The following is a 20,659-nucleotide window of genomic DNA, read 5'->3' as shown; positions in this document are numbered from 1 at the left end:
GAAACCGAGCAGCGGAGAGGCAGGAGGCAAAACTTTCCTGCAAGCCGAAGAGGAGATCAGCCGCCCCGGACTCCCATCCGAGGCCGAGGGATTCGGTTTGTAGACAAGGAGCGGCGGGCGGCGTGACTCGCTTGCTCTAACAGCAGAGTTGATGTGAAACGGAATCCGTAGCACCAGCGTCACTTTCTAAAGATTAAAACAGGAAAACCAGCTTTGCGCTAGCTGTGCATTGCATAGGCGTTTGTTCATAGCCTTATGCACATGTTACGCGCATTATGGGAGCGTGAACAACGTCTGCCCTAAAAGAGCAAAAGGTATTCTTTGTTCGGCTCCCAGGGGGTTGCACTGAACCGAGCACAATGCCTTACCTTTAATTAAACGCCGCCCGCAAAAGCAGAACGTTGACCAAAAGAAGTTACTGGGCATTTCTGGTGAGTTTTACTAACTTGAAATGCACACGACTGACAGGGATTGGCTGCCTGTGAACATCGTTCTTAGATCAGCGGAGGTTATAAGTATTTTCGCAGAAGCACATGGCTTCTTACAAAGCAGAGAAAACCACGCACACAACCCATAGCACTATCCAGATGCCTTACAGGACCTTGAATTTTCCAATCTCCTTGAATTTTTAAGACCAGATTTCTCTAAATACTATTTTTTAAAAAAACTATCAAAAGTCAGAGAAAATTGAACTTAAATGCTTTGAAACCTCAGAGTGTAATTGGATATGGTGAAATTACCTTATTCCATATTTAAAAAAAAAACTTGGCAAGATTTCAGTCCCTTTTCTTCCTTCCTGCTGCTGGATTACAGTATATGTAATCATTATTTAGATTCTTACCATTGTAGTCATTTTAAAGTTGCCATTATTTTTAAAGCTGTCTAGTTGCGCTTAAAGTAGCTGCTAACATTCCATCACTGAGGAGCTGGAACCTGTGCTCCTTTACTTGAATGCAAGTTCCCCTTGTTTATTGGGCTTCCTCACAGGTAACTATGCATAGGATTGCAGCCTTCTATGCTTTTGCCAGCCCTGTTTCTCATTTCTGTTACATCTGATATCAGAAAACTTTCCAATGTCTCTATGAATATCAAAGGCAAAACTTTACAATAGTTGTTTCTTCATTATAATTTTTTAGGCCACAAAAATCATTAACACAGGTAGGCAAGGCCATTGAAAATGTCGAGGTCTGGTAACTTTTGTAAGCTCATTTACAAGTCTTCCCAAAATTCCAGTACATTAATTGTCAAAAAAACTAGATTGCCACACTGACCTTTATACCTTGTATGATTTTCATGTATGATGGTGGATGATGGACTTGCTGAACCTCTTTTGCCTGCCTGCCCCAGATTGCAAAAGAGGAAGACTAGTGAAACACCCAGCAGGCTGCAGAGCGTGCCTCATGGGCTGCACTGAAGCTGGCAAATCTCCAGTTTTGTGTTACAATCTGATTTAAGCCCCATGTTTTTATGCAGGTATACTAATCCCTCCATCATGGTAATCCCCATCAAGGAGCATGCTCCACCTGAAATTGAAACATATTTAGACTTCCTTAATTTCAGTGGGGAGCTTAAGCTTAAATCTCTCCCATTGAAGTGAATGCACTTCTTTCCTCTCCCTGGATTGGGTCTCAGTCTCTCATTTAGGATTCACCTGCTAGTTGCATCTTGATTCTGGGATTTAATTTTCTGCTCTCTGGCAGAACCAAAGAAAGTTTATACATATGTTTATAGGCAACCTATAACTGCAGAGGCCTTCCTAGGCAGCTAAATTCTACTTAAGTGCTTAGAAACCAATGAGTATGTCTGTGTTGGTTTCATTTTACTTCTTCCAGTGGTAGTTAACCAGTAAAAATGTCATTGGAGATGTAATAGATAGGCAGGATCACAGTAAATTATTTACAGTGACAAAATGTACCCTTTGTTTGTGGACTGATGCGCCTTGGCAGTGAATGCTGCGTGCGGTTTATGAATCTGCAGTCTGTTGCTGTGAGAGTCTTAACCAGAGCATGTAGGGTCTGAGTCAAGCACATGGCCCCATCTAGCACTGGTTCCAGGGCAAGAGTCATTTCACTAAGCAATGGCCCCCTGGGAAGTTTTCCTTTGCTGGCCTCCTTGCAGTGAATGGGAGCAGCTGTGCTGGGGCACATGCATGGAGCTCCCATTCACTTCAGTGAATTTCGTGCAGAAGAACTAGGATTGGGTCCTAGTGTTGATAATTTACTTTAAAAACCTTCACTGTGTTGTGCTGACAGAATCCTGGTATGAATATATATACTGTGTGTGTGTGTGTGCGCGCGCATATATATTAGTGTATAGCCCATACTGGTAGGTTGCAGAAAATTCTCAACTTGGGATTTTATAGCCCTTAAATGATTATGGATTCTGTTTTCAACAGGATACATGTTTTAATGAAATGACAGACGCAAAAATGTAATGTGCATCTCCATTGCATATTCTTCATTGAATAATCCATATTTTACAACTCAGCATAAATTTAAATATAAAGTATGGCATTGATTATATTCTCAGCTCTAAAATACTGTGATCATGCAGATTTGGGACAAAGTGGATGCTAGTTAAAATGCAAGTTTTGTAGGAAAAATAATATTAACAGTGGTGGAGGCAGTAAGCAACCAGAAACTCAACTGTCAGTACAGAAAATTAGTAATTTTATCTTGGTCATCTCAAATGGTTTATAGCTGATGGAATTAGAGATGATGGAGAAAGCTGAAGTTGCAGCAAAACAAAAGACATTTTGAACAGGATTGTCAATAAAAAGCGGATCAAGTAGTTAATAGAGCAGGGACTAAATGAAGCCACTCATGTTGGAGGCAGTGTAGCTCTGAGTGGCAGATGCTGATGCAGCCAGAGAATGAGCATCCTGCTTTCTTTGAGCACTTAGAAACAGGTGTGCAACCTGCAGACCCGAACATCTTTTCCCAGCTCCCATTAGGCCTAGTCAGTACAGCCAGTGATGAGGGAACGTAGGTGTTATGGCCCTCCAGATGTTTAGGACTACAAGTTGCCCACACTTGAGTTACTTTGCTGGCCACTGGTGGAAACAGAAGGCTGAACTAGGTAAGCCTTTGGTCATCCTGTCCTGGGGATCCACATGGGTTTCAGGAAATCAGTGGGACAAAGTAGAAAGCTGACCTATTACAAGTTACTAATAGTCGACCTAATGAAAACATGACTAACTTCCTCTTGATCCTATCCATGACTCTTGTTCTGTGCTTGGAAAAAAAGCAGATGTTTGCCATATGCTTATCATTTCCAGGGGTGAATTAAAACTATTGAAAATCTGGCTGTTGACTTGAGTGGCATATGGATAGTGCAAATGGAGGTTCCAGAAATGGTGAATTGTAGTTGCTGGAAACAAATGTCTTAAAATTAATAGGCTTTGGTCATTTGAATTGTAAGAGAGCTGGCTAGGATAATCTCTGGCCTTTTGATGCTATTTTTAACAGGTCTTGAAAGTAATTTAATGATGGAAGGCAAGATGATCCCAGTAATTAAAGGTCAGGTAGCCTGACCTCAACAGAGAGAAAAATGGTATGGGGTTTAAATCAGCAGGGGTTTAATAACAGAAATGTATAAATGTTTGTTGCCCTACGGCTGGAGAGCAGAAGGGAAACATGCTTTGTTTCTGCCATTAGCCAGGGTCGTTGCTTCCTGGGAATGACATCAAGGCAAGGGGGAGACCAACCTGGCCCCTTCAGTAGCTGGAGAAGGAGCCATGGTGGGGCTGACCCATGCCAGAAGGAACTCCATTCAGCTGCGAGAGGCGGTGGCTTTGGGACTGCAGGAGGAAGGCAGGGGAACATCACATGGCCAAAGGAATGACAAGGACCAGTTGCTGTTCAAGCAGGAATCCCCAGGAAGACAAGACTGGCCAAAGTGGATATAAATATTTGCTTATAATTTGTATGTTTAGTTACTACATTTCTGGACTGTCTATCAAACAAAGCTTCCTGAGTGGGTTACCAAAACTAAAACTCGAAGATCCTGCTGCAATAAAACATAATATAAAAGCTTTACAAGTTTAAAGCAGCCTTAGACCTAGCCTTGAAAAGCTGATCTTCCTCTGTCTTTTCTTAACACTCCCCATCTCTTCTGTGTGTTTTTAGTTTATAAGCCTGGTGGCACAGGATCAGGGATTTTTTAGTATTATCATTGATGCAGGCCTCTTTTTGTGAATTAATAATTGTCTGAAACACAGTGTAAAAATGCAGTGTATAAATAAATCAACCAACAAACATGGGGGCACAGTTTATACCCATGCATGCATAATTTACAGTACAATCCTATAAATACATATTTGTAAGTAAGGCTTAAGGAATAAGGGCGTTTCTTCATATAGCCAAAATGACATCACCCAAGCAGAAGAAGAGGTATTGGCAGGCCACTGGGAGCCCCAAGATTCACAGATGTGTAAAACAGCCTTTAGAAGAAAAATCCAAATACAGAGGAGGGATACTGCTTACCCCTCACACAACCCAAAGAGAAATGATTTATGTTCAGTGCAAAGGAATGCTGGCATAGGGAAATGTGTATGTCATGACAACACACTCCTGGCAGTAATCCACCATGGAATGATGGCTGCCCAAACAACCCACTGTATGCCTGAAAGATGCACAGATTCACTGTGGGTTGTTTTCCATTCAGCTTTTTATCAGCATCTCAAGTGTAGAAATGGAAAGCTTCAGCTGGGAAATCACTTGGGTAGTACCTACTGTCTGAATGCAGGGAGAACCAACTTTGAACATTGACCAAGCCGGTTCCAGGCAGGACTTTTATTACATTGCTTTCCCTTGACAGCTGCTAAAAGGCAAGTTGTCACAGGAAGCAAAGGCATGAAGGAATCTGCTTGTGAACTGGAGTAGTGCTATTTTGCCCCCTTTGCAGCAAGTTCCCTTTGTCCCTCATCGTTTCCCTTTTTGCCCAGACTGTGCTGAGAGTTCTGAGCATTCCCCAAGACTCTTGTTTTTTGGGAAAGTACAAAAGTGAATCCCTTCCCAGTTTCAGGGAAACTCTGGGTCTCTGTTAACACACAGCCATATGTCCTAGTCAGAAACTACTCCTTGCCCTGTCAACAAACTCCTTTTGTTCAGAAAAGGGAGTGGGATGCATTTTTGTACCTTCTCAAGCAAATGTGCAAAATTGACATCATTCTCAGGATGGTCAGGGAAAGGGAAGGAACTGTACCACCTCTTTTAACAAGCCAATGCACTTGCACCTTTGCTTTGCCTTGGCAGCTTTCGACGGCCTTCGAGAGAAAGCAAAGGGAAGTGAATCCCATTTGGAGTCTCTTTGGGTCACTATCCTGGGTTGATACCTGCTGTATTCTGACAGCATGCACCCCTTATGTTGCCATGTTCCTCACTCGGAATCCCTGATTTGATCACCTGCAGAACTGTGGTCCTGCACAATTGTGGAAGAGTTGCTAAAAAGTAGCAGTTTTTGAAAAATTATTGCAAATGTCCCTCCACTATGTTGCTCAGGTACTTTGAAGGGGCTGTAAGAGTGGAGATTTTGAAACCTGGTTTTCACGCCCAACTTTGCAATCTCAGGGGACAGGAGAAGAGCAAAGGGCAAAACAGTCATGATGACTTATGGCCAGGCTCCCCTGGGATAATCATGGGGGAACCAAAGGTGAAAATAGGTATGAACAACCCACAGTTGGCCCAGTCATCTCTCATGGGTTGTTTGGCCAAGAACCAACCCACTGTGGCTTGTTGTAAGGCTACATTAGGGTAACATGTGAATATACCCACTGCTAACCCACTAGAGTATCTTCCAAGCAAAACCTGGACAGGGCAACACGCCATGGGCTAAACAAACCATGGTTTGTCATGATGTGGAAACCATGCTTCAAAGGACTTCATGCCTTTATTTGACAACTGATTATTTTATTTATTTATTTATTTATTTATTTATTTATTTATTTATTAAAACATTTTTATGCCGCCCCATTCGCCGAAGCCTCGGGGCGGCTCACATCTTGGAAGCTCTTGGAAGAATGGCCCATATTTGTAAAACTGTATATAAATAGAAATCTCAGATTTCAGTTTCTTGACCACTTATTCCAGAAGGATTGTATGAACTAGAGAAATTAATTCTAAATAGATAGTTAGGTGTTTGGATATCTAATTGTGTTACAGTTGTCATACTTCATTGATTCATTCATTCATTTATAACATTTTTATCCCATCCTTTGCAAGGCCTCAGGATGGCTGTGATACTTTGGATAGCTTCAACGTTTCAGATGTTAATTGCCTTTTTTGCACGCTCTGTTTCTTTGTGTAGTAGCAACAATACACTTTTCAGTTAATCATCATATGGTTTTATGATTAGCAGCGTGGCTAGTTTTTAAAATGAGGGCAATTAACATTTTCCATTATAATTCTTTTGTCTTCTTTCTGATCCAATTATTAGTATGAAAAGAGAATTTTGACCCTGCTGGGGCGCAGGCATTCAGGGATCCAAAACAATTAACGGTTGGACCATGAACCAAGAGCTTAATTGGGTTGGAGGTTTGGAAGGGGTGGAGGAAGCAAACAAAGATATGTTCAGAGATCTCTGTAAAATTTAGTAATTAATAACTGTGGCACTATAAAGCCCACTTTTAAATTATTCTTGTTGATTTCCTTTATTTATTCTGCCTGGAATGCACTCAGGATCTGTTAAATTGAAAAATCTATTCAAGTAAAAACAAACATTTTCCCTACAATGTACAGTATGTTAAACAGTGATTTTTTAAATTTAGAATGATGTGGGCAAAAGTAGAAATAAAATATTACTGGCCTGCTGTAGCTGCTATCTCTTTCCAGGAATTGTATTATTAAATCAATAATACAATCAATTAAATCAATTTTAAATCAATTAAAAATACTTCCTTATTTATTGTTGCTTTATTATGCCCTGCTCTTCCCCCGCCTCCTTTGGGGAGGCTGAAATCATAATTAAATCACTGTACTGATTTTGTCATTCATAAGATGTCTTGAACAGGCATGCGTGCATAATAATTGGTCGCTGTAGCAACTGCCTCTGATAATAACACGAGATCTTTGGTCATGTAGCTGATTTGTAGGGTCACATTGTTGGTGGTGATGGTGATGGTGATGGTGTTGTGGTTATTGTTGCTTTAAAACTACAAACTCTTAGTGCTAGGATCTCTTAGAATCCAGATGCCTGTAGCCCCCAAACTTCCTCTTACCCTACAGAACTTTCATATGGGCAATTCTGGCCATATATGTCTTGGAGTGCAGAGGATGGAAACTGAAGAATCTCTAGGATGAATTTTATCTTGGCAGTGCCAGTCTTCTCCCCACCTGCTCCCCTAAAGCTCTGGTGACCTTGGGGATGTGGCCAGCATGGGTCTTTCCACACTGGCTCTGAATTGTGGCTCAGGGAGCTCTGAGCCTGGAGACTCAGCCATGAGGATGGAGGGCTTTTTCAGCCTTGTAGCTGAGTCTCTGAAAGCTTCAGTGGCCATCTAGACTTTCTCCAGCGGCCATAGGATTGTGCTCTCCGCAACACTGAGGCCAGTGAGGGAGCTAATGGATTTTTGCTTGGTACTGTTTGTCCTGATGTAAAATCATTAAGCAAAATGTTTAATGTGCAAAACTTAATGTGCAGTTCAAACTGGAGTTTACAAAGAACTCTCACTTTGCTTTCTTAAATTCACCAGGGCAGAAGGTGATATTCATCCCATCAGAAGCAATAGAGAGGGGCTCATTATGACTTCTGTGGGGAATGGAACTTCTTTGGAGTTCCATTTCTTGGAATCCAAAACAACTGTACCACCCTACCTGGCAGACCCCCCCCCCCGACCCCCATTTTGCGAATTTTCATTGATTACTGCTCATGATATTGAATTTATTGTATGGCAGTGAGGATGATTAATGAACAGATCAAGTGAAGGGAGTTTGTTAACTTTGGGGCAGGGTCTGGATTGGTGACCAGACTTTGCTTGTTTTTGGATTTGAATTCTGACAATTTTTTAAAATTCTGTTTTGGTACCTTTTGGAAGGGAAGGTGATCATGCATTGTGAAAAAGATTCATAAAAAAACCGACAAGGCAATTTTTGCATTTTTCATACCTCTGCAAATTAATTATAACTGAAGAGGAGCTACTAATCGGAGATTCTCTTGGTTAGGGTACAAATGAATGGAATAGTGTTTGGCTAAGAAATTAATTGGCTGACTGTGCCTTCAGTGATATGAAATATAAATAAATCCTAGTAATTATTTTAAAAGGCGTACATATTGATATAAATTAACATATGCAGATATAATGCCGATTGACCTGTTATGGGCCTGAGGCCCTAGTCTTTTAGGTGCCTTGCCGGTTGTAAGACCAGGTGCCCAGCATGGGCTTATTGTCACCAGTCAGAGCAAAAGGTAACTGTTCATGTGTTCAGTTATGAGTTTTTAAATATGAAGAATTTGCTGTGGTACTGTATTAGCTACCTTTATCATGTTTGTGTCATAAAGATTATTCTGTTTGTGTAACACAGCCTTCTCCATCTGGTGTCTTGCAAGTGTTTTAGACTTCAGCTCCTGTCAGGCTCAGCCATTAAGACTGATGTTTGGGAATGCTGGGAGTTGTATTCCTAAACATCTGGAGGACAACAGGTTGGGGGAGGCTGATCTATTGTAAGCCATCCAGAGATGAAAGTGATGTGTGGCCTCGAAATATCCTAAATAAAATAAAATATAAAATAATCTAAGAATTAAGGGATTCTAATATTTCTTTTAATATTGTTGAATTGTAGTGGTGTTGGAGGTTAGGTGCTGTCCTGTAGATGAATTGCAAATACATAAGACTGGTATAAAATATTTATAATATTTGTCTTCAAAATTCAGATACATTATTTAATATAGAAAAGTGGTTTTTCACTCTTTGTGTGTGATAATGAGCCATGGGTTCACTCTTGCAATGCTTAACTTATTTGCATTCAATTCATCTTTATTTTAAATCAAGAACCTTTTAAAAGAAGGTGTCTATTTTTCTAATTGTGCATCTTCTCCATATTTTAATCAATCAGTTTTGAATTCATTGTTTTTTCTCCCTCCTGAATGAGATGGACCTTGAATGTTTGGGTGTCCACATTGGCTGTGCTAGGGAACTAGAGAAGGGCCCTGGTGGGGCGGGCATTTGTGTGTGTGAATCAGACATGCTGTTCATTTGTGATATGGCTGATTTAATGCTGGATGTTTTACTTGTAGGGCAACTGGCTTTTCTATACTCACATTGGTCAAGTTCTTGTTTGATTCATGCAAGAAATATTTCTTCATGCCCAACCCTCTCTTATATGCATTTACTTTCCCTCTGTATTTACAAAAGCAGCATGACCAGGTCATAGAAGTATTTCCTTCAGGGACCCCTCCACCCCTGGGGATATGAAACTTATCTCCAGATTGGCAACCGACCTTGTGTGCTCATGATGCAAGCAGCTGCTAAAAGAAGGGATTTCTCAGCTCCTGGCTTTTGAGTCAGTGCCCAGAACAGCCAGGTGGGCCGTGTTGCTAGGCAAGGGAGGGTGTGTGTGATACGGTGATGGGAACGGGAAATATTCATCTGCAATAATCTTTAATATCTGTTTATCCTGATCCAAAGATTCATATGCCTCTAGAGAGCCAGTGCAAAGTGATTGGTTAGAATGCTGGGATCAGGACCTGGGAGATTGGGGTTCTTGTCCCCCACTTGGCCATGAAGCTCACCAGTTGTTTTTGGGCCAGTGACTCACTTTCAGCCTAACCCACCTCACAGGATTGTTGTTGTGAGGATACAGCAGGGTTATGCAAGCCTTAAGGGCTTCTCACAAGAGGAAAAAGGTGGGATATAAATGCTGTGTAATAACACTAATATGCAGCTGCAAGACACAGAGAAGAAACTCCCTTTACTCAACCAGCTCTGCAAATGGCACTTTAGTATTTTTGGCAGCAGGGCCATGCATGAAGTGTGAACATCAGGGATGCGTGTTTAAGCAGTCATGCGTGTGTCGTGCTTGGGGGGCTGGGGTGGACTGGGAATTCCAGCACTTGACACTGGAGTGTGCAGTCGCTCTTTCACATGATGTGCTTCCTGTGGGGTGGGGGGGAGCCATGTGACGTGGATGCACGCACAGAAATTGTAAGTGGAACTTGTGGCTAGTGGAGCGGGGCAGGTGGCAGATTGAGCAAGGAAGCACAGGAAGGGACGTGGAAAGATCGGAGAATGTCATAATTAATCGTAGTGCTCCGTTCCTTCTCTGCAGCCAGCTTGGTCACCAGACACGCCGCCTTGTTAAGACCAGCCACAGAGAGGAGTCGTGCAAGATGAGTGGCAAAGCTGAGTACACAGGATGCAGAGGGCAGTCGGAGTGAAGCACGCGGCCTCGAAAATGTCTGTGTGCAGTGATTTTGTGGAACACATCTGGAAGCCTGGCTCCTGCAAAAACTGCTTCTGCCCCCGCAACTTCCACCAGCTGCAGACACCGCCGGTGGACCTGGGCGGTAGCGGTGAACTTTCGCGGGATCTGAATGGAATCGGAGCCAAAGCTGAGCATACCATTCCAGAGGGTGACAGCATAATTTCTTTGCCATACTCCAAGCCAACGATTGCTGTTAAACCAACAATGATAAACTCGGATGTTGCTGACATGTGGGCGGATGGGAACCTGAACACAGATATCCCACAGGTAATGATTAACGAGGGGTGGGGTGTATTCTACAAGGTTGCTTCGGTTGAAAAATTTGCATTTGCCCTGGAATGGTCCTAGTATCTGTTATTTTAGTTGGTTTTGTGAACAAGCCGAGGGAGGTTCTGCAGCCAGTGGGCTGACATTCTTCTGCTTGTCAGTAACATAGGGAACATGCCGTTTCAGGGTCTGTTCCTGGTTGGAAGGGGGCAAAATCTTTTTGGACTTCAGAGGGAAACAGAAAGATTCTAATGATTACTTTCATACAAGGTGCTTGCCTAGTCTCACTCGATCCTTTGGCCCTCTAGGACAGCCCTGCTGCTGCCCAGCAAAAAGAGCAGACTTCTGTTTGCACATCCTTGGCGTCAGGACCTTCTGAGCTCAGCTGCTCTGAGAATCAAGAAGGCTCCTCTCAGGTTTTCAGCCTGGCCTTTACTCCCTGGGGAACCACAGCTGTGTCCATCCCACTCCCAGTGCACTTTGGGGAAATGGGAGTCAGATTAGGACAGGTACAACACCTCAGCAGAAGGTGGAATATCCCAAAGTTGACCAGCTTGCTGCAGCTGCTCACCCCTTAACAACCTGACAATTCAAACCTAAATTTTCGGGGCTTGTGAGATGAAGGTGTCAAATAAAACACTGTGATAGGACTAACTGGCTGTCAAGAGATTGCTGTGAGTGCCAAGTAGCTTCCTGGCATACTAATCCACAGAAGACAATCCAGGTTGCTGACCTACTAGGCTTGCTTTTCTTGGAAGTTCTGGCTTTGCGGTTGATGTCTGCAGTGCGAGGACTGCTAGAGGCATTTAACACAATGTATGATTCATGGAGAAAGATTTGTTCATTTATTACCTTTGAACTACATTTTTGTTGTAGAGACATTTCCGCAACTTGGGTGTTTCTGAGAGGTTTATTAACTAGATACTTATCAGGCCCAGGCTGCCTTAGATTCCACACTTTAGATGGTACAATCATATACGGCCTTTGAATTATGTAGTCATTTTCTATCCTCAACTGGCAGCATGGGAATGCCATGTTTAAAATTGAAGGAAGAAGCTTTATTGGCAGCTACTTCCTGTGCAGCTTCCCATCCTAGGTTTCCTTTTGATTATGAGGAAGGTGGGCTGCCAGCCAATCGTAGCTCTTTGTGTAAGATTGTCATGTTTAGGGTGCATAGTTGAACTATAGTTAACGGATGCATGTGTCAAACATAGTGAAACTTCCTCCTCAAGAGGGAGTGAGGATGGGCACCAGTTTTAGAAGGAGATTAAACAAATTCATGAAAGGTGGATCTATCAATGGCTACCAGCCATGATAGCGATATGTCACCTCTGGTATCAAAGATGGGATCCATACCAGTTGCAGAAAAACCTATACAGAAGTATACTATTTCTTGAGGGTTTCCCACATGTGGCTGGATCAGGGGGACTCTTCTTACCATCCAGTATGGTAGTTCCTACATTCTTTGCTTGAAGCTGTTTGGAGATACAGCGGGGTCACCAGCCTCCTGGATGTAGTGCAAAACACTACTTTTATTACTGTTTAACTATGGAAACACTGCAGTTGCAAAAGAGAATGGGGAAAATAGACATTGCAGATGTTATTACAAAATAACAAAAACAAAATACGGTTTTTATCTCTTTCTACTCAAATTACTCAAAAAAAAAGAAGAGATGCCAAATATTGGTTGGGGACTGTGTCATTGCTTTCCCTGTAACATAACAACTAAACTATGTTAAACTATGTTTTAGTATAGACCTCCCAAACTTTGATTGGGCTATAGCTCCCATCATCCATAACCACTGACCATGCTGCTGGGCCTGCTGCATACTATAACCCAAAACATCTGTAGGGCAAAAGATTAAAGAAGGTTGTATCACATGAAAGAGTCTTTGGATGTACGTGCATCTTCCTTCCCTCTTCCCCAACATTTCTGTGAAGAAGTAATCCTGACACTTTCACTTTGGTTTTGATTCACCCTAGTTTTATACTGCTTTTGAACTCTGTGGTTCTCTTAACTATCATTTCTTGAAACAAGGTAACATCATAAACCACAGTTCGTGGTTGGCTTGTTTTTGTAAAGTGCTGCGAAGACTAACCACAGTGCATCTGACTTTGGACATTGCCCTAAACTGCAGCTAAAAATGGAAGGAAAAACTTCCAGTGCCCTTGTGGTCATGCCAGAGAAAGAGCAGAGAGGGAGGGCTCCCCTTTGCTCATGCATTGCTAGGCCACTGTTGAATGTGACAATACACTCGGCCAATATGTCCAATTAGTTATATACAATAATATGTGGAACTTTAATCTTCCATTCCCGTTGACTAAGGATGCCAGCCTGTGTCCCCAACTTCGGAATCAGTTCCCCAAGGAGGTGTGCTTAGTGTCCACCCTTTATTCTTTTGGATGCCAGGCAAAAGCTTTATTTACCCATTATTTTAATATTCCAATATTTTAATATTTTAACTATACTACATTTTATTATGTTGTACAAGCAGTCCCAGAGTTACAAACATCCAAGTTATGAAAAACCTGTACTTACGAACAAACTTCCATAAAGACTATTGATTTTTTTTTTAAAAAATCCTGCAGGAAATTGTCATCACCCTAGAGAGAGAGGAAATGGAAAGGGAGAGAAGGGATGCCTCTAAAGCATCCTCATAGAGAGAGGCGGGATGTGAAAGGCGGGGAGAGGGAGACCTCTAAAGCATCACGATAGAGAGGGAGGAGGTGGAAGGGGAGAGAGGAAGGCCTCTAAAGCATCACCATAGAGAGGGAGGAGGTGGAAGGGGAGAGAAGGAATGCCTCCAAAGCATGTCTTCCTGCCCCACCTATATCTGGAGAGGGAAATTTCTCTGGCATTTCCTTGCTGCAAAGAAGTGGCATCAGTAAGTTTGGGCAGGGCGGAGGCAGAGATATACATGGTTTTTCCACTTTCACCGGGGTCCTGCACCTCTGATCTATGCGAATATGGGGAGACAGCTGTATATGATCAGACTTACATGGAAATTTGACTTAAAGACAAATTTCCATTTTCTCAGGAACGGAAGTCATTCATAACCCAGGGACTGACTATATTGCTTCTGTAACCTTGAACCAATTTAAGTGCAACTGTTAATGGTTCATCAGTGCATTTATTGCTGCCATTTTATTCTTGTGTATGATTTTAATTGTCAAAATTTGGTTTATGGATATTATATTTGTAGTTTATTTTCATTCTGTGAACTGCCCAGAGAGTCATGCGGTGGGGAAAATAAATCAATAACTAAATGTTTGAACAGAAAACAGTCCTACATCTCCCAGAATTCACTAAGTTTCCATGGTGGCTTGCAGATGGCTGGAAGTTGTCAGACTTTTTTCTGGTTGTGTAAAGGACTGCACCCTTGGAACATTTTTTGTATGCCACTTTCTTTCAGTAAGCATCCTTGTTGTTATAAGACATTTCCATACAGTAGTATGGATGCTGTCATACTCGATGTTCCTTCAATCTGATTAAAATATTTCTGTCCTGCCTTCAACAAAACAGCTCTCAAGGGGTCTACCACAAAATTTAAAAAGTAATTTTAAAACAAATATAGCAATAAATGATTAACTGCAACTGAAACGGTTGTTGTGAATTGGTGTGGTACACTGATCAAAGGGCTGGTCTCGGAGGTTTCAAAATTAATTGTAAATTCCAATGGAATGGAGCAGTCCTTGTCTAGGTTTGGAAAGACCTACGTTGAAATTTCCACTTGGACATGAAGATCATTGGGTGACCATGGGTCACTCAACAAACCCATTATAATCCTGGTAAAATGAGAAGGTGGGAATAATGAATTCCATCCTGGACTTCTTGGAAGGAGGACTAGATAAAAATAGATAAAACAGCAGTAGGAGGTACCCAGGAATAAAACCATTAAAAAACCAAATAAAATGAAGAAAACAGCATTAAAATAATCCACTGAAAGCTCAGGAGAATAAATAGTCTTCTGTCTTGCTCCCTATGTTCCTACCTAGACCCTAAGATCATCTGCAAAGGTACTTCTCAGGGAACCAACCCCAAAAGAAGAAAGGGGAGTGATAACTAGGAAACTAGGGCCTTCTCAGGAGTTGTGCCCCATTTTTGGAACATGCTTTTCAAGATTTTTTCAAAAGCCTGCTTACTTAAAGCCTCCTTTCAGTAAATACAGGTGGAAGTAAAGTGTCTTCGTCTGCATACAATGAACAATACCATTCTTCTTTGTTGTTTCTATGCAGGTAGTTTTTTTCCAAGTTTAGAGCCATTCCACTCTTACTTGCACTCTTTCCATTCAGATTCCTGAATTTAAGGCTAAGAGATCATGGATTTTCCCCCTTTAGAAACATTGCAAAAATGGTAAAATAAAAAGCTTATCAGATGGTGCGATAGCATTTTGGAATGAAATTGTTTGTGTAATAAATCATGCAGATCACATACAAACATTGCAACAATCCCCCTTATGCCACCTTCTCATCAGAAGCTGTCATTTGTCATTTGGAGCAAACTGCAGATTTCCATTTGCTTTGTCCAAACTGTAGTTGGGTGCAATTCCACGCATGCTTTGATTGAAAAGCATTGGACTCCCAGAATTCCTCAGCCACTTTTGGTTAGCTGGGGAAATTTGGAAGTTTAAAGACCTTTTTTTTTTCTCCAAACATGTACACAATTGTGTGCTTAGTTAGCAAACCAGGTTCTTGGTTTAATGTCCTGTTTGTTAGCTAACTATAACTTCTGTAAAAATGGGGATGGAGGGGCGGGTGGCAAGTCAGGTTGAATGGATCTTAAGCTCTTTGCTTCTTGGAACAGAGGTGCCTTGAGTGAGAGTGATCGTTCCTTGTTCTCTGCCTTTGGGTTGTATCCAGTATTGTAGTGACTTGGATTTAAGTTAGATTAATGGATAGAAACAAATATATGGGCAGGGACATCATGAGGGTTAGAGTGGGGATAATTGGGATTCCCCGATGCTCATTGGTAGATCAGCATAAAGGCATCCCAGAAGCATCGCTTCTGCATAAAAAGGACATTTGACTGTGGCATTAATTCGAAGAGCAGTAGCGCAGCATTTCATGCAAACTAGAAAGAGAGAGGAGGTGTGTGTGTGTTTTCCTGAGATGTGCTGGTAGGAAGCTATTCCTGGCCTCCACATATGATGTTTCTCTCAATATCTGCACAGGTGTCATGCAGGTTATCTCAGAAAATGTGATCTCCCACAAGGCAGCAGACATAGGAGTAGAAACTGTGTAGGATTTGGTATGAACAGCTTCATCTGTTTCCATGCAGAAGGAAAGACCTGTTGCAAATATACCTTGAGATACAAAGGAGTTGGGTGTCATTTCTTAATTTACAATAGTTGCAAAAAGAATTTCAGATAGAGATGTGTGAACACCCCACCCCCTGAAGAAAAGTCACCATGCTATTCAAAACTTCCTTTTTGCTTCTCATTGTAATTCCTTAGATCTTTTGCCCAGGCAGGAATGTCTGTATTTGCCTTGACATTTTACTTTAGGCAAAAACTGCTGGCGATGCTAGTTTTAGATAAGACGTATTAAGTAAAGAAAATACCAGAAGGATGGGCAGAACATGCAATTTATTTCATGCATTAACTTGAAAAATACTAGTGTTACTAATTGACTCAGTTTCTAATGAGCCAAATTTCCTCACGATCACTTAAAACGGAGTTAACTGTTCATTTACCTACTCCTGGTGAAGCCTTTTCAGACTGTCCATGAATTAATCATATCAGATAGCATGGAGTACAAGGAAGAGAAGGATTTGTGATGGTTAAAGGCTGCTCTTAGAATCCTAGAAATCTTTTTTTAGAATTTATTTTAAAAGCAATTCTCTACCCCCCCTTTGTTGTAGAGAAAATGGGAAACTGTAACAGCAGTATGCCCCAGAGCCACAAAATTGAAAGGGAAAGGGAAGATATATTCAGAACCCTACATGTATTATGCTTTCAGATCTCATGATTTCAAAATCTGTTTGATGTTTTTGATAGCATAGTTTGTGAATTTGAACTTCGGGAATGAACAGCTCTCACATTCTTTGTCAGTCCGGGAGACCCAGGAACTCACCATTGCCCAAACTAGGGGCTTTACCAAACCTTACCATGCGATTTTTCTGCCCAAAGTTACATGCCATTTCCCATGCTAAATTCAAATTAAAATTCAGATTTTCAAGCTTGAATCAACAGATTAGTAAACTGACACTTCTTAGTTATAACTGGTAAGGAATTGTTTAATTAATTAATTATTCAGGAGCTTAAATTTAAAAAGAATTTTTAATTTTATTTGGAAATAATAGATTCCAAATTCAAAACTATTGTTGCCATCCAGGACCAGATTGAAAAAGCAAGGTGTGTTCATATCTCTGTGTGTGAGTGTATTATCCATGCTAAGCAAATGAAAAGCTGGGCTCTCAGTGGCAACAGATTTTTAACAAGCTTTCCAGTTAACTATGGTCTACTAAAATGTAAGGAACATAAAATAGATTGTCTCTGCCAAGGCACTTAGATAAGAAAGATAAAACCAGTTATTACCTAATATCCCAATAGAAATGACCATATTCTAAAATGCATTACGGTCTCTCATTTCCCTGAACTACAGGGACAAGGTTGCAATGAATAATCCTTATTGAATCTCTTTTCTAGTATGGCAAATGGCAGAGCATTCATACAAGCCAGTGTAAATGCACCCGAGGCTTACAGACAGGAATAGCTTTTAGCTAGTGAGCCCCTCTGCTTCCCATTGGGAATTAAATGCCAAAAGTAGTGGCCGAGTTTCACCATTCAGTATCTTTTCTTAACAAACAAACTTCTTCGCTTTTTCTTTGCCTGAAGACAAAAGTTCAAATGGAGAACTAGACGTGGCGACTTCACAAGTTATTCTGAGGAAGTGACTTTCAACCTCATTATTTATGGTTTGTATCCAAATGGATTCCCAGATAAGAGCCAGGTTGTACTCTTAGTACAAAATATCTGTAAAGCCATAACTGTTAATTGGCCACCCTATGCAAAACAGACTCCTTGGAGAGTTGTTAGGCTGTTACAGGCCAACAAAAGTGCAGAAGATCTTTGAAAACCTCATTTTAAATAATTAAAAATAGAGCAAGCTTGTTCAATTGGACTTCCATTAAAACCCCCACTATATAATTCTCTGTGTTTAGAAAAAATTAAGATCTTGATTTTGATGCAATGTATTATTGTAGCCTCACAAAAATGGGCAGAGGCCTTCAGCAAATGATACAGTGCCAACCTCTATTGTGACCATAAGCTCTTTTGCATGTAGCAACAATCTGCTGGTTAAAAAAAAAGCCAGTGAGCTGCTGTTCAGCATCAGGCACTTGGCTTCTCTGCTGCATCACATGGACAGTAGCTCCCTTATAGGCTGTGCAGCATGACATCCCAACCCAGACAGCCCAATTAGGGGATAAAAATGGAACAGTTAACCCAACAACAAACCATAGTCCTAAAGTGCCCATTGGTCTAGGTTTGGACATTACATTGTGCAACCTGTGGTACTGATCGTGTGTTGTGCACGACACACAGGGTGTCCGCTTGTACACCCCAGTCAATTGCTTTTCTAATTGGGGAGCTGTCATTATAGATCAGGAAGACAGAGTCTTCACCATAGAGCAGCTGTGGTACCCCCACAGCAGCTAGTTTGGGGGAATGAGTATCAGCTGAGTTTGGTAAAGGAGTTAGGTCATTCAGAAATTGGTTAAATAAAACAGGTGCTAATGCACAGCCTTCTCTCACACTTTGGGCAGAGAAGATCGCCTTATTAGAGTGCAGTCTTGTGGGAAGGCCTGCAAACCTCTGAATTCAGAAGATTGCCACCATGCTGCATCCATGTTTGTCCTGCTCTGCAAAACAGCTGAATGGCCTATTTCAGCTGCCGTGCTTTAGAGCAGGAGGGTACATCAGTGCTTGGTGGTGCTTGTCCCCTCCTTCCAGAATGCCTCCTACACTTCTCAAAGATGGGTCCTTTTGGGCAGGTTATGCAATGGTAGTTAGTGCTTCCAGGCCAACCTGAAACTAAAGGAGATTGTTCTGATCCTTTTGGGACTTCCCTACAAAGTGCTAAATCTCCCTTGCATAAGCAGTGGGTGCCACTCAAGCAGCAGAATTGGTGAGATTCACAATTTTCAGAAGGGAATCAGTGGAACAAAAAAGGAATAGATAGGGATGTAAGTGCCCCTTTGGATTGTGTCTGTAGGTGTCTACTCAGAAGTAAATCTTGTTTAATTTAGTGGGGTGCATTCCCAGGTAAGTGTGTATATAGGATTGCAAGCTGCAGATAATATTTCTTTCTTAGGCGTCCACATGGTGGGCATGTTGTGAGTGGAGCCAGCTGGTGCTGGAGGTCAGACTAGATGGCCCGGGAAGTCCCTTCTGACTCACTCTGTTTCTATACATGGTAGCTTTTGTTTATTCAACTGTAAGTTATTTCCTTCGGTACCTCAAAATGGCTCCAGTGCTGAGATTTCAGTAATAATTTCTGTGCATGTAATTGGTTAGTTAAAAGGTAGTGCAAATAAGAATTCTCTTTCTTAATATGTTGACTTGCCTTTGCCAGCAAAAGCACAACCTGACATCTTACACCTCTAAACTTTCATGTTGCCCAGGCAGCCTCACAGGACTCCTCTCTATCTGCTAGCTATAACCTGGATCCAATTAAAGTCCATGTGGTTTTTCCTGTAAAGAATGTTAATTATGTGTTAATTAAATACGGAGCAAGTTAAAGATGCAAATTAGCTGTTGCCTACTTAAAGCCAAGTGGTTTTACACAAACCCCAAGTGTAACACAATTGATTTTACACACACGCACAGCTCTCTCACTGCTAATGTTTTGACAGGATGCATTATGGTCATGAGGGGATGTTGTTTGTCAGAAATCAAGGGATTAGTACCTTTTCATTTTTTTTATCATTAAATAAAATGCTGATACTGTTTGGTGACAGAACAGTGTTCAAAAGCAAATATTGATTGTTGAACATTCACATCTGATTTAATTTTAAAGCAAAAGGCAACTATTGCTCCAGACAGCAGTTTTCAGTATACTTTTTCCAGCCCTCCTCAACCTGGTGTTTTCCAGATGTGTTGGACTACAACTCCCATAATCCCCCAGCCAACTGGGAAAGGCTGGTTTTTATTCTATCCTGTAGGTTGTTAAAATGCGGCACATAACGTTCATATAAGGGTTTATCATTTCAAGGTGGCCTAAAAATGTTTCAGAATAATAGATAAATAAAACAAGCATAATATACCAATGTGGTGGCATTGGTTTATTTATTCATTCCCAAGCAGTGTTCAATACATTTTTCACCAGAGCCTTATTTTTAATTGAGTCTAGCATTTGCTCAGAAAGAAATGAAAAATATCCCATCATGCTAACAACCTGAACTGATGCTGACTCGGAATTAAGTCCTACTGTGTTAATGAGACTTATTCCCAAATATGCCAGCAAAGGATTGCAGCCAGAACTACATTCTGGATCAGGCTGTACAGGTGGAGAGATGTGCTCATTAGCAAAAGACACCTCTTTTTCTGTTGACAACAATGAGATCACAGGTGATGGGTTAGAATTGCTTTCCAGGCATAAGGGATGTGCTGTCATTTGTGGAAAGGTGGCTGCCACACAGCTTTTTGAATTCCTTTCCTTGATGTGGATGATTTGTATAATGGGCAGGCTTCTCAATAAGCCGGATGCCGCTTTACAGAGAAGAGTGGCTAGGCCTTTGGAATGCTTATAACAGATGAGGGCACTGATAAGGGAACTGAATTCAGTTGTAGAAGAAGAGAAAGGAAATAATTAGTCAACCTGAACCTGGGGGAGAAAAATCCTTGATGCTGGAATGAAAATGGCTCTTATCTAATCAGGAACAATTAATATTTTGCTTTCTTCTCCATGCTTTCTGGGCCACTTAGCTACATTAAATTCAGTCTTCCTTACTTAGTTCAAGTTCTTGCTGAGGT

General features: G+C 41.3%; 1 protein-coding gene across 2 annotated transcripts in view; it reads left to right on the top strand.

Annotated features, from left to right (window-relative positions):
- Nucleotides 1-20,659, top strand: part of PRAG1 (PEAK1 related, kinase-activating pseudokinase 1) — a 47,556-nt gene that overhangs the window by 365 nt on the left and 26,532 nt on the right. The window contains exons 1-2 of one of the 2 annotated variants that reach the window (XM_044418944.1): nt 342-431; nt 10,263-10,685. In XM_044418944.1, coding sequence (XP_044274879.1) covers nt 10,350-10,685 — 336 coding nt within the window. In that variant the 5' untranslated portion in view covers nt 342-431; nt 10,263-10,349. Of the gene's footprint in view, nt 1-341; nt 432-10,262; nt 10,686-20,659 lie in introns of those variants that run through there. The other variant, XM_044418943.1, reaches the window with a different exon arrangement.

The sequence above is a fragment of the Varanus komodoensis genome, unplaced genomic scaffold, assembly GCF_004798865.1.
Source record: "Varanus komodoensis strain SLA01 unplaced genomic scaffold, ASM479886v1 scaffold94, whole genome shotgun sequence".
In the NCBI taxonomy this organism is placed as follows: Eukaryota; Metazoa; Chordata; class Lepidosauria; order Squamata; family Varanidae; genus Varanus; species Varanus komodoensis.
Note: the sequence above shows the minus strand (reverse complement) of the source record. Positions and strands in the feature narration are given on the sequence as shown.